The sequence below is a fragment of the Corvus brachyrhynchos genome, unplaced genomic scaffold (genome assembly GCF_000691975.1).
Source record: "Corvus brachyrhynchos isolate BGI_N302 unplaced genomic scaffold, ASM69197v1 scaffold94, whole genome shotgun sequence".
NCBI lineage: Eukaryota > Metazoa > Chordata > Aves > Passeriformes > Corvidae > Corvus > Corvus brachyrhynchos.
In genome coordinates, this window is record NW_008238330.1 from 8,264,023 (window position 1) to 8,278,194 (window position 14,172).

The 14,172-nt window shown below is 35.3% G+C and overlaps 1 protein-coding gene across 4 annotated transcripts in view; it reads right to left on the reverse strand.

The window, feature by feature from the left end:
- The window catches only part of BBS9 (Bardet-Biedl syndrome 9), a 286,617-nt gene that overhangs the window by 145,187 nt on the left and 127,258 nt on the right, over positions 1-14,172 (reverse strand). For all 4 annotated transcript variants that reach the window (XM_017734464.1, XM_017734463.1, XM_017734466.1 and 1 more), the window contains one exon: positions 13,713-13,895. In XM_017734464.1, the coding sequence (XP_017589953.1) occupies positions 13,713-13,895 (183 nt within the window). The remainder of the gene's footprint in view (positions 1-13,712; positions 13,896-14,172) is intronic.

The window sequence follows — 14,172 nt, forward strand, 5'->3', positions numbered from 1 at the left end:
AGAAAAATTCTCCACATGTTAAAAAAGCTGAAAGATGTTTGAAAATAAAAGTATTCTCCTCTATAGCCCACACTGCAGAATGATTCTACTGCCACAGTTGTAATATTCATTAGTGGCTTTTTGTGTAGTATTCTGCATATTTGAGGACTGAAAGGCACACCTTCAGCAGTAGTGTGATGCCACTAAAAAAAAAAATATTACCAGCAAGCATTGCCGTGATTGTGACAATAAATGTCAGTCAAGACTCACAAAAAGAGGCATTATTAAACCATCCAAATTCTTCATATAATTCAGATAGATATGAAAAATACTTAATTCATCAATTTTACTTTTTCACTTGGAAAGGCTGGGCTTCATATTTTGCATATATACATTATTATTTTTCTCTTTTAGGTAGTAGGTAGAGATTGGCACTTTCTTTTAACCAAATCAAATACATTGCAGGAGTCTGAAAACCAAATGTTTTCAGACATTAGATTTAGACACTAGTATTTGTGATACTAGCACAGCTAATATTATATTAGTACACATCACTGGTATTCCACACAAATTGCCACGAAGGATCCTTAGGTGTCTCTGAGTGTGACCATAATTATACATTCAATCTCACTTTGCCTTAAGGCTTCATCCAGAGTACCTTGTTTGTAGTCTGACACTTGACTGCAAGAGCCCACTCCCCAAGAGTTTAGCTGGTCAAAAACAGAGTCAACTAGACATAGATAAGGGCAGGATCTGAGAGAAGGATTTCCATAGGCAGAAGTCTGAGATAGGGCCTGTTGTCAGATTCAGTAGGTTTACTCATATAGTGTCACTCCTTAACACATTTAAACAGTTAGTATAATTCAGAGATCTACAAATGAGTACTATTTGTCTTAAGTGCAAATAAATCATTCTAACAGCATATCAGTCAAACTTGAACAAGATTCCTAAGTTGTGTGCATAAGCCAGATAAGTATTTGACTGTGTATCTTTTACTTTGAAAGCCTTTATCTTTATTAATAATATTCCTAAGTCATCTTCTGAGCTGCCTATGATGTAATTTATCCTGGAGTGACAATCAAGGCAGTTCAAATTCAAATGCAATGTGAAATATACTGCAGAAACTATGCAAAATTGGTGCCAGCCAAATTATGGGAATTCTGACAGCTGTTAACTCAGGAATTTGCCAGGCTATATCTTGTTTCTTTATTTTAGACACAATAGTGATTTCATCAGCTTTCAAAAATGCTAGAATACTTGAAAGTTCACCACATGAATGACAATCCTGGCATTTATGCTTATCTCAACCACCGAAGAAGAGTTTTCTGTATCTGAAAGCCTTGTATATGTTAATTCACAAGAAACACCAGCCACGTGTCTCTCAGCACTTTGCTTTTAGAGCAATTAAAAAGAATTATCTTATTCTTACATATACAAACCAGTAATCCACTAACCCATGGCTACCAAACTGGTAATCTCCAACACAGGCACAGACCACCAGCAAATTTGGCCAAGTATTCACTGTGCTACCAGTCTTCCTAACCCATATTCTTCAAGCATATTCTATATTTCTAACTGATCTATTTGTCTCAAAGAGGAGATAACAGCCACAGAAGCCATAAAGTAGGCATACAACATTTGTGTGTGCTGTCAGAAATGGAAATGACAAACCTTCCTTGTGCGTGTCCCTGAAAAATTACTGCTAAAAAAGAATTGATAAAGCCTTTAGGGAGACCTTTTGAAAAGAATTGGAATAAAAGAAAAGAAAAAGACAACCCAATAGACTCAATATTTATTTAGCACTCAGAAAAAAGTGCAGCAAAATATTACTGAAGTCTTAATGTATGACATTTGAACAGCTTCAGGAGACAGTATATTTTTTAAGAAAAGGTTTTCTAAGAAAAAAATATTCTTGGTTGAAGAATTATCCTTGTAATAACATAAAACCAGTTTTCTTTAACATAATGCATTAGAAACACCAGTCACAGATTATCTGGAATCTTCTACAATTCAATTTTGCATTTAAAAAAAAAAAAAAAAAATCAAAGCAAAAGCACCTCCACATATATAAAAAACAAAAACCTACCCCTGGGATAACTGAAAAACAGGGAACTGGCAAAATCCTACAGACTAGCGGAATTCAAGTCTGATGAAAATCCAGACACATGAGTCAAGCTTAAATACATTCCAAATCTATTCAGTGCCTAAGAAGGATGTGTATTGAGCACACAATAGAAAAATCACAACTGAAGTTCTTATAATAAACCTGCTCTCTCTAGTCATATCTTTCTTTAAATCATTTATGATGCATAATGTTCATAATATTAACTGATCTGATTTTGATTTCTACTGTCATTTAAAGAAATTCAGTTCTAGTAGGAATTTGCAGACTGATAAAAACAATATCAAAGTGAGGATACACTTGAACATCCCAGACAAAGTAAAAGTCAGAACTATGAAAACGAAGAAAATTTGTATGACACATAGTTCTAGAAGAATAGTTCAAAACAGTAGATGAATAAGTTTCATTTTAAATCATGGAAACCATCCTTATTTCTGAGATGGTACTCTGAAGTCAACCTATTGTGAAGAGCTACATTATAAGCATTATAGACATTTAAATGTTATTAAGGGTTTGGACTCAGCAAATTTACCTACTCCAAACAAATTACAATTTACTTAAAACACAAGAAACAAGAGCCAAACAAGGGACAAAAGAAAATTCAAAAACCCAGAGAAGTACAAGGTAACATCTTGATAACTCCTAACAAAATATGAGCAGTCAAATTCTGTAGAGATCCTGACACAATAGATATTTAAGGTAAAAGCTTAAACAGTCTGTGAAGAACAACAAATAAAAGACTACAGAAAGTAATCAAGATTTGTAAGGGAAAGTGTATGAGATGTCTTTACAATATTTATCGAACTGGTCCAGGTATAGCAAAACAGATTTGTAGAGAGTTATTTAATATTAAGTATTTATGCCAACAACTATTTTCCAACTACTTCAGAACATCTAATTCAAATATTAGTCTCTCACATTTTGAGGTCAATAGACTGCAAAAATCAGATTTAGCAAAAATCCTTTGTGAATAAAGCGGGTTCATGTAAAAGTCTGTCACAGACACACTTGTAATTCCTGCACAGCTGTGCTGTAATTGCCAGTCATAACAGAAACAGCAACTTTATCTGTTCAATGTAGAAATATTTATTTAATAGTAACTCCAGCAGCATAAGCAACTCTCTACAAGAGCTTCTCATTTTGAGTCCTACTTGGTAAACATACAGTGATAGCCTATGGCAACTTCACCTGAGAAAAATCTCGATAACAGATTCTTTCCTGAAAAGTATACTTGCCATTTAAAAGTTTCTCCGGTATTTTTGTCCTCTGAAGTTCAATTCACAAACCACCAAACACTTCTGCATTAAATATAAATATAGCTTTTGGAGAACTCTGTTCTGTGGACATTTAACTTTAGATCAAGATTTGCCAAACTCTCCTTCTATAGTGTTTTCAGTATGGAAAGAAAGTTAAAAATGTATATGCCTTAGCGATCAAAATAGTGTTTTTAAAACTATCTTATAGAATAGGTGATATTTTTCTTTCAGGAATGGTGCTCCTAAACTAACCTTCTGGAAAAATAAAAATGTAGAAGAGCAATATTAAAAGCAGTGGGTGTTTTAGAAATCTAGCAAAGTGAGCATTACTAAACAAAGGTTCTGAAAGCTGCATGCATTAAGAGGATGACCTCTATCTTCTGAGATTTTAATTTATTGTTCAAGTCCAATTCTGAGCAAAGTCCTGCTCACAGAAACAAGTTATGGTTATCAGCAGTTTTAAGGTTTTCTGTATTAATGAAACAACTGGTAACGTGATTAAAGAGTGTATCACCTGTAAGAAAGCAAAGCTCCAGGTGAGGATCATAATTATAATATTTCTAATACTGCTTAACTCTTCCATGCTCTTGAGATTAGTAATTTACTCTCAGGAAAGTGCATGCTTCACCGAAAAATTACATACCAGGATGAATATAGATGATGGTTTCATTAGCTCCTCCACTAAAATTTAACCTCCATATACTGCAGCCAAATTTCCATATGAGCTGCATCTTTTTGCACTGGATGTTCTTCATTTGCACAGAAAGACTTTCAAAATTAGGTTAAAATTAGAATCAGCTCAGTAGGCTTCTTCTTGACAGGTAAAGCATCTGTGCGAATCAACTCTTCTTTCAAATTGTCTCGTATCTAGAAATTGGAGCATTACAGAGTGTTTCCTAACACCTGGTGTGTTGGATTTTTTTTTGGACAACAGTGGTCTTTTACGAGTGGATAAGAGGCAGGGAAAAGAGCACATTTTTTCAACAGATAAATTCTAACTATATCATTCTACAGTTATTCATCTAGCAATGCTTATTTATTGTAATATAAATGCATCCTGTCTGGAATAGCAAAAGTTCACACACTTCATTTGTTTCTGTAGACACTATTCCTGAATCCTGAATTTTTTAGGGATTTTTTTCATCTTAATTTTCTTTTTAACTTGACTTCTTATGACCACTGATCCCTTCTGGGAACTGATGAAAGAAACTCTTGTAAGCACTACATGAATGGAGTGACTTGACTTCTTTTGTTGCCAGCTTCAGAAGCCTGTTGTTTTGATTTTTAGCACTGAAACCATCTAACGCTTCATCTTTCTTTTCCTCAATAACTTTTCACCAGTTAGTTAGGAAAACTGAGGTGCTGTTTGGGTCTTGCAGATGTTGTCAAAGCTGTCTGCAGGCAAGAAAACACACCAGGAGTTGTGCATCTTGCTGAAGAATGCTACACATCCAGCAGCAGGTCTGCAATGAACTCTAGGTCCATTTAGGTCCAGCAAGACAATTTTTGATATGGGGAAGAGGAATTGGACCTTGTTATACTCAGCCTGGAGAAAAAAAGTAGATAAAACACATGCTAAAACAAGATTATTGAAACTTCTCCTTGCATCTCAGCCCATATTCCATTTTTATATCACTGATATTCTTGAAGAGGAAATTTTCATCTTTCGCTATTATCTTTCTTATTAGGTTACCAATACAATATGCCATGAAACACTGACAAATGAGATTGTGTTTCCAAAACCTGTGAAATATGGAACCACACACACTCAAATATTTTTATCTGGGAAAAAAACCAAAAAGCTCGTCATAAAGTTTGTTTCCTATTTAAATTCTCACATTACTTTAGATCTATGCACCAGTATCATTAAACTCAGTTCTGTTGCCTCAAACTGTGGAATTTCTATTCTCCCAAGATGCACAGGTGAGTCCAAAGAGGATAGTGGTAAACTGGACTTGCAGGTTTACTTGGATAGCCAACTTTCAAATTTATGGTAGGGGGTTTCTTTTGGGCTTTTTCTTAAGACAGTATCTTCAGCAAAGTTCATTAACTCCTCCTCCTCTATAGATTTGATTTATAAGCTGTTTTACTTTTGAAGTATCTAAACCATATTTTTGGCTTTATCAAACTTTCATTTCATTGAAAAAGCCAGGAGATTATGAAGGACATTAATTATGCAACCTTTATGTACCTTTAATCTGGCCTATTTTAATGTAAAGTGAGTCTCTCACTACCTGTGCTAATATGAGAGAATACTGGTATATCATTCTTAATCTAGGAATTAAGACAAAGCATCTTACCATTAACTAAACAAAAAAAAATTCCATCTGAAAAAATGACTATTCTGAAAATCATGGTAAAAAAAAGTGAGGTTTTTTCTGGGATCTTGTAACAAGATGAAAAATTCATGTGACATCTTCTGTATGACTTCCCTATCTACCTATCTCTATCTATCTGTGTGACATGATAACTTTGTAAATTCCAGTAAACCAATTATACAACAGCACAACATGCGAACAATAGCTATAGGCTATCTAGTAGTGACCAAAAAACGCTACATGATTGCAACATAGAACCAAGAACAGCCATCAACAACTTCAGAACCAAAAGCAGTCTCATCACAACTGGTTCCTCCCGCTTCCCCCAAAAACCAAATATTAGCGTAGTGATTAGATTTTGATACACCCTCTCAGAAACATTTCCGACCATGAGATATAAGGAAAATTATTAATTTAGCTGCATACCATTGCCACGTGTTCAATATAAACAGAGAGCTTCATAAAATTATTGGGAGTAATTCATTTTCTCAGAAAATGACATGATGTATGGTTAGATACAATGGTACTAATATAGCACTACAGTACTTATAATAAAAGTATCATAGCTTTGAACTGATGCCAGACAATTAGAAAGTAAAACCAACAATAAATATGTAACTTTTAATTCTATAAACCCTGTCCTATTAGGTAACATAAAGGTCATACTCTAATGATGCTGAAATAGATTCATTGTTTCAGTATATAACCAATTCCATCAGAATTTTACAATCAATCATAAATCACATTACATTTCTAATATATACTACAGAATCATAGAACGGTTTGGGTTGGAAGGGACTTTCAAGTTCCTCCAGTTCACAGGCAGGGACAACTTCCAGCAGACCAGGTTGCTAAAAGCCCCATCCAAGCTGGCCTTGAACACTTCCATGGATGGGGGGTACACAACCTGTTCTAGTGCATCAAGACCCTTATAGCAAGGAATTATTTGCTATTATCTAACCTAAACCTACCCTCCTTCAACTTAAGGCCATTCCCCCTTGACCTAACACTACATGCCCTCTTTATCCTTCTTGTAAACCCTTTTACTGGAAAGCTGCTTAGCAGGAGTCTGAGGATCTTTCAATTAAGACACAATATCAAGGGAATTCTCCACTGACAATATACTTCTTTAAAAGAAAAAAGAAAAAAAAGCAAAAGAAAGAGCCCACATTTATATATATTGAGTATTAAGACCCTTTGTTGAACAACGTTGCTGCAATCACTGTAATGCATCACTCTTGTCATTAAGCAGTTTAGATGACAACTGATCTGAACTCCTGGTATGCACCACATACTCAGTAATTACCACTACACTAAAATAGCTCTTTGTACCTGAACTAGACAGATCACCCTAACAAAGAGAAAGTTTAGAGGTCCCCAATCACAATATTACATAAAGAAAGACGTCTGATAACAGAAGCTTCTTTAATTTATCAAACAAAGAGTACATCTCTTGGGATAACTGAGGTACTTTGCAGGGTATCCAAATTACTTTAAAAGGAGGTGATATATGCTGGAAGCAAACTAATCAAAGCAGAACACAGTTCTGCCTTGACTAATTTACACCAAGAAATAAGATCCCTAAGTAGGCCTTTGCTTGCAACAGAGACAGCACACTGGAAATTAACTTCAGGATCTCCAGTACCAGCAGAAAAAATAACATGAATGCTCAAGTTAAAATTAATTCTCTAAGCTTTTTAATTAAAATACATCTAACCAATAGATATGCCAGATTCTCCATCAGCGTAAGGTTTTTACCAAGGTTGAATGCCTGTTCTGAGCTTGATACAATTTTCAGGGCATACAATTAAACAGGACAAGAATACTACCATTTTTTCTGTCCTTTGAACTTTTACAATTCATAATGCATACCAAACTATTTCTGCATAATTTTGTTTAAATCAATTTTATGCCATCTGGAAGAAATAGAGAAAGCTTTATTTTTTGAAAACCATTACTATTGGGAACCACCAGAAGCAGCCTGTTAAAAAAATTAGTCTTACAGCCCCTTCTTATCTAACACCAACAAAAACAGCAAATGAAAAAAAATTTGAAAATACAATTGGGCATAGCTCCTTCTGGTAGTCTTTTGAAGTGGAAAGCATCAGATAAAGTTATATTATAGATTTTAATTAATCCATAGACATTTCCAACAGACCACATTAAGCATTGCTTTCTCAGACCAACAGAATATTGCCACTTTTCTATTCTACCCAGAGAATTCACTGTGAGGAATCACATGAATTTAGCTACAGATGAAGATCACTAGATAGTGGTGCAATTTGTCTTCAACTTGCTGTTGTTGCCATAACCCACTGTCTTCTCAGCAAATAAAATTAACTGCACGAAGAAAATACCAGACACTTACAGGAACTGTGACAGTGCTTAAGCAGTGGTAAGACTACCTCTTTGGTCTTCAAATTCCCTCTTTCATCCAAGTTACTTAACATTTGATCTTTCATTTTTAGACATTCCAACATTGTTAAATAATCAATCAGTTTGAAACTCTGCTTTTAAGGATCACAAATAAAAGTAGAAACAGTTGCAGTAACTTAGTGGCTTTGCAACCAGCTGTCCTTCTGTCCACCTGCTCATATTAAGAGCAACTGAAAGAGCTGGGGTTATTTAGCCTGGAGAAAAGAAGGTTCAGGGAAGACCTCGCCATGCTCTTCACCTCCCTGAAAGGAAGGTGTAGCCTGGTCGGGGGGTAGCCTCCTCTCCCAGGCAACCAGCAACAGGACAAGATAACAGTCTCAAGCTGCACCAGGGGAGGGTCAGGCTGGACATAGGAATGGGGTGCCCAGGGAGGTGGTGGAGTCACCATCCCTGGAGGTGTTCAGGAAATGACTGGATGTGGAAAGGTTGTACTCCATGATCTTGGAGATAACAGTCTCAAGCTGCACCAGGGGAGGTTCAGGTTGGACATAGGAATGGGGTGCCCAGGGAGGTGGTGGAGTCACCATCCCTGGAGGTGTTCAGGAAATGACTGGATGTGGAAAGGTTGTACTCCATGATCTTGGAAGTCTTTTCCAACCTTAATGTTTTTATGATTCTAGTTACTGCTGGTGTACTCTGGTCCTCTTGAAAGCAGGCTAGCAGAAAGAGCACTGATAATTTCCATATTAAAATATACAATAAAAGAATGTTCGAGGTACTTGAACCATGCTCTTCTCTTATTGTGCAGCTGGGTCACATACACACACATGAACAAAGGACATTGACAGGAACCACCCACCACTACTCCATTTCTAACCTTTCTCCCTAATACAGGACTTTTCCTGCCTAGGGAACAGTGGCAATCTCATTTCTTCACCTTCTTCCCCTCACTTGACAATCTTATGTTACCCTGAACCAAACTAAACTTCAGGCTGAGACTAGCCTTTTTTACTGAAAAATTATGGTGTTTACTGGGAAAAGCTGAAAGAGCCTTCCTTTTATTTTGGTGATTAAGGGTGTAAAATTTACTAGCTTTTTCCCCCTATTTGTTGTAGACTTAGATGCTTCACTGTACCAGAAGAGTCTTTCTGAATGGTTCTGTTGCATGACATTGATTCAGATAGGAGGAAGACTTATTTATTAGTTTTGATAATTACAAAAAGTTAGTCAATGTCATTTAATGTAATTTTCTGAGCTGGAAAAAAGGCAACAAATTTCATGTGTTTTTCTGTCTGAAACTACTTACCTGCAGATGTATTATCCACCTTGTTTGTAAAAAGAAGGAGGGGAATAAATATAATATATCTGCTGTAAAGTTGCCTGTTCACAAAAATAAAGACTACAACCATATGGAAAACTGGTTCCAAGTTATCCATCATCACTGCCACTGTGGTGGCTTTGTGGGATTTTTTTGGCTTATTGGGTTTGGAGTGGGGTTTTTTGTTATGTTTAAGAAATTTTAACTAAAAGATAATTTGTACTAACCTACGGCAAACAAGAAAACAAAATATTTCAGCCTATTTTTAAATATTTCAGTCTGGTACACAACTGTTGCTTTGCATTTAAAAAGTGATTACAATGACAAGTGGAATATAGAAAATATAAGGCACAAAAAAATAATTCCAGATGATTTGTACTGTGATCAAGAGCTAGGTTGGATTAATTACAAGAATTAAAGTGACAATTTCCAATAAATTCTAAAAACTAGCATTCATAAAAATTACTCTTGCCAAAGATGCAATTATTAGCTTAAAGCTTCAAAAGTACTGGACATCACTGGAAAACTCAGAGAAAAATTTTTCTACTGCCAGTCATGACAGAATTAATCCCGCTGGAATTACAGAAATAACCTTACCTTTGATTTTGAGAATTTAGTCTCAGTAAAGGATTCTTTCCACAAAACAGTATTTTCTACATTACTCAAGAACTCTACAATAAAACCCATTTGCTATCATGCATAAAACCTAGCAGGCTATCTAGTCTTTCCCAAATTATCTTTTCTTTTTCTCATGATTTACATTCAGATCATCTTCTTACAGAAAGCAAAGACACTTTTGACAGTAACTCCTGTGACTTTTACGGGTACTTCATGAGTTTTTTCTGACACCATTTCTTTTTCATCATTGCCTTAAAGTATATTTTTCAACTTTATCTAATCAACACCGTGAAGAGGTAAATTTATAGTCCCTAACGTAAGTCAATTACTGTAAATCATAGAGTCACTTAAAATATGCCTTTCACCCTCAGGCATATTTTTCTTCCAAATTACAACTTCAATAAAAACTCAAGATCTAATACAGACATTTACTTGGTTGGTGTGACTCCAAACATAAAGAGAGATGGAAATGTACTTCCTCAACACCGGTTTATAGCTGTTACTATTAACTATAGTAACGCAAAGGTGACTATGACTAGCAAGGGATGATTCTGAGCAATGAAGCACGTGTATGTCATTAGCTGGTAACATCAGGAGAACTATGAAAATATTTACTCTTCAGTAAAGTTGCTGTTGATGGCTGTACTGCCAAGGGCCCTCCATCAGTCTTAGAGTCAGAATGTTCATATCGAAAGATATTTTCCCTTTGTAATGTCTTAAACAAAGAAAGCATTAATACCTTACTGATCAGGCAAATGAGCCATCAGTCAATCCAGATGCCATGCAACCATTATATCAAAACTACCCCGTGCAGCATGAACCCTTTGAATTAGCCTGGACAAATTCCCTCCTTTCTCAAACGGATTTCCTATTGTAAAAATAGGCTTCATCACAAACTCAGCATTTTTCAAATATCTTTTTCTATCCAGAAAACTCAATATGGTAAAAGATAATCACTGAAAAACATCTCTTAGAAATTTTTTGTATTTTTTTTATTTCAGACTTTACAGTACTTCAAATTGCTGTCAGTCCCTGTTATAAGCTAATAAGAAATATTAGTCTTGAAGAACAGTGACCAACTCTCCTGAAAAAAATGAATTGTCTAACAAAATCTCTGGTGCATTATTAACATTATTAACAAATCATGGTTCCTTTGTCTCCAAAAGCACCCTAAAGTATTTTTCTACCATATATTTCAACAGATAGAAAAACACAGAACTCAAAACCAGCATACATTTGAAAGTATAGTTTGCATGCAGCTGTAACTGTGCTTTAAAATAATAATAATATATACTTCTATATTTTGAATACGGATTTTATTTTAGTCCCACAGTAAAAAACTACATTGGACAAAACCACACCTAACTTCCCTGCAACTACTTTTCTTCAGTTTTTGCATCAATTTCTTAGTGGCTTCATTAGCAGAAGAATTAGCTCATTTATCTCACTGAGACCTGAGAGATGTCATTCAATTTCTGATGTTATACTTCTACAACTGTGCAGCATTCATGAAAGAATCACTGAAAAAGGGGAAGGTCCCTGTATTTCTGACACTGAACAAGAGCAACCCTTTTAGTCAGTTTTATCAAAGCAGTGCAATTTAGCTGCTAGTTAGAAGTTTACTGCCAGAAACAAAACATTATGCCAAATATCTGTTATTTTCAGAAAATATGCAAGTTTGCAGTATTTCTTCCACTATATCTTTGTGGACAAGAAAACCCAAAATTTGTATGTTCTTAGACAAAAGTTTGCAGCAACAGAAATCTTTTAGCAGTCTGAGAAAAAATGGTGACACAATGGGAATGCAGAATGCCACTTTCGTATTTGCTAAATATCAAACTGAAGTGATTGCCAGGTCTAGAAAACAAGATACAATCTGTTCAAAATGAAATGGCATGTTTGAGAATGATGTTGATGTTATGGTAAAAGAGGCATTTCTTTTTATGTTAATAGTGTATTCCAAACACTTCCCTTTTTTTAAGGAAGCACTTCCATAGTTTAACGTTCACAAGGCAGAAAATGTTCTGGAGATGTAGACTGCATCCAAATTGTCTTCTAACACATTCACTCCAAATAAAAATACAACAAACCATTACACTGAATTGTTTGAAGAGTAAATAAAAAAATCTTCAGAGTATTTTCTTTCACCAGTGTTCCACTCGACTGCTTACAAGGAAACCTGAACACCAGCTAGGAGCTTCTGTATGTAAATATCATGGGTATGTCAGAAGATTTCCCCATTCCCTGCCGAAGCTTCTTAAATTACATTCACATTTCTGTGGTACCATAACAACTTAAATATGGCACATAATTCGGTATTTTGTAAGGGTTTTGTTTCTATTTCCACCTCCAGTTATTGTTGGTTTACATTTTTCATCCTGACTGCTCTGCAGGATATACATCCTTACAATGCTTATGCAAAGTCTTATAGCTTCAACATAGAATATTGTTAACCACCATGTTAAAACCACATCAAGATATATGCTGAAGCGATATCCTGCATTAGAGGATACACAACAAATTGTACCATATTTTATCAAAACTTGTGTCAAAGCAACCCAACTCCTGATGGCAAATAAAAAGTAGTCATGCAAAAAAATAGTGGGTTGGGCTTTTAGGAGATTCATAGGAACTTTCTTTGAATTCAATTCACGGGAATGCATGTTCCTCAATTGTGAAGCTTGATTTTCCAAATTTAAATGAGGACTAAATCCAAAAATAATCTCAACAAAACCGCTTTGCTTTGCCTGCTATGACTCAATATCATGTAAAATGCCAAAATAATTTTTGCCCCCCAGGTGGAAATGGCAAAAGATCCTAGATTCACTTGGAACCCAGCACAAGCTTTCTAAAAGACCACAAACCATTCTAAGTATTCTGGGTATGCACCAAAATCTGGATTCACTGTACACCACAAAAACATGAAAATTAAAATTAATGTGTACTTAAGATAACTCTTGAAACTAACTGGGGATCAACTCCTAATTAAGCTGAGAACATTCTTTAATTCAGCTAAAGCAGAGTTTAGCTGTGGACCTGTGGTGTGGATAAAAGCAGCATTATTTTTCTTCACAGACCATTCTCCAAATTTTATACACAATCTCACCTGGTCACACTCATTAAATAAAAACAGAATTAGCCAGACATCTACAGAATGCAGAACTATACAAAGCATGGTTTAGAATACAAGGACATTAACTATTCATAGTATTTTGTTTAGATAACTTTCATCCACTATACAAACCACTGTAAATACACTGAGGACAAAGTACGGCAAATGCTTAATAGATTAAATGTATACACTGTATTTGCTGTCTGGACCTGTCTGTATTTCATATTTCTATTGGAATGTGGACACGTATGCTATAGAGCATTTATATTAGTCTTCAAAAACTGGGTATATTATTCTGTTTGTCCTAACCACTGGACAGAAGGTAAAAATCAGCTAAATTTATGTGAGACCCTCCTACCTCGCTTGGTAAGGAAAGGCTGAGCAGAATTTAACTGGTACCACCCATATCTTCTATTGAAACATTCTATAACCTACTCCTACTTTTCCATTTTCTTGTGAAATCCATGTAGCTTGCATCAAACACCTACTTAATAAGGCTACCTAAATAACTTCAAAAGACAGTCTTCAGCAAAGTACAAGGAGAAGTATGGACATTTAAAGGCTTAAAGCTCTGTGAATGAGCATTTTTCAAGCAGCTTTTACGGATTCTTACCAGCTCTTGTGTATCTTCTGCTAATGGCAAAAACGTAGCTTCCAAAATCGCAACTTGATCAGTGCTGAGCTTCTGCCACAAACTAATCAGCATAATCACCAGATGGGTGGCACTTTTCAACTTTGCAAATGCCTGGAACATGTTGGCTTGATTTTCTTCTGCTGCATCTGCTAGAGCTATTACCTGCAAAAATTACAAACATCTGTTAAATATAATTTTACCATCCGCGAACACTCAACACTGAAATTACCTTTGGCACACTCCTGTTTCCCTTTAGAAGATCCTGAGGAATTCTGTTTTCCATAAACACAAACCACAGAGTATTAAATGAGTTATCATTTATCTGGATTTTTCTTTTGCCTACCCAAGGCAATTTCAAGCCCATATGGCAACCGGATTAATCTATCTAGTACAATCAGTGTAGAAAGGATTTTGTTTAAAACATATTTTTAAGGCATTC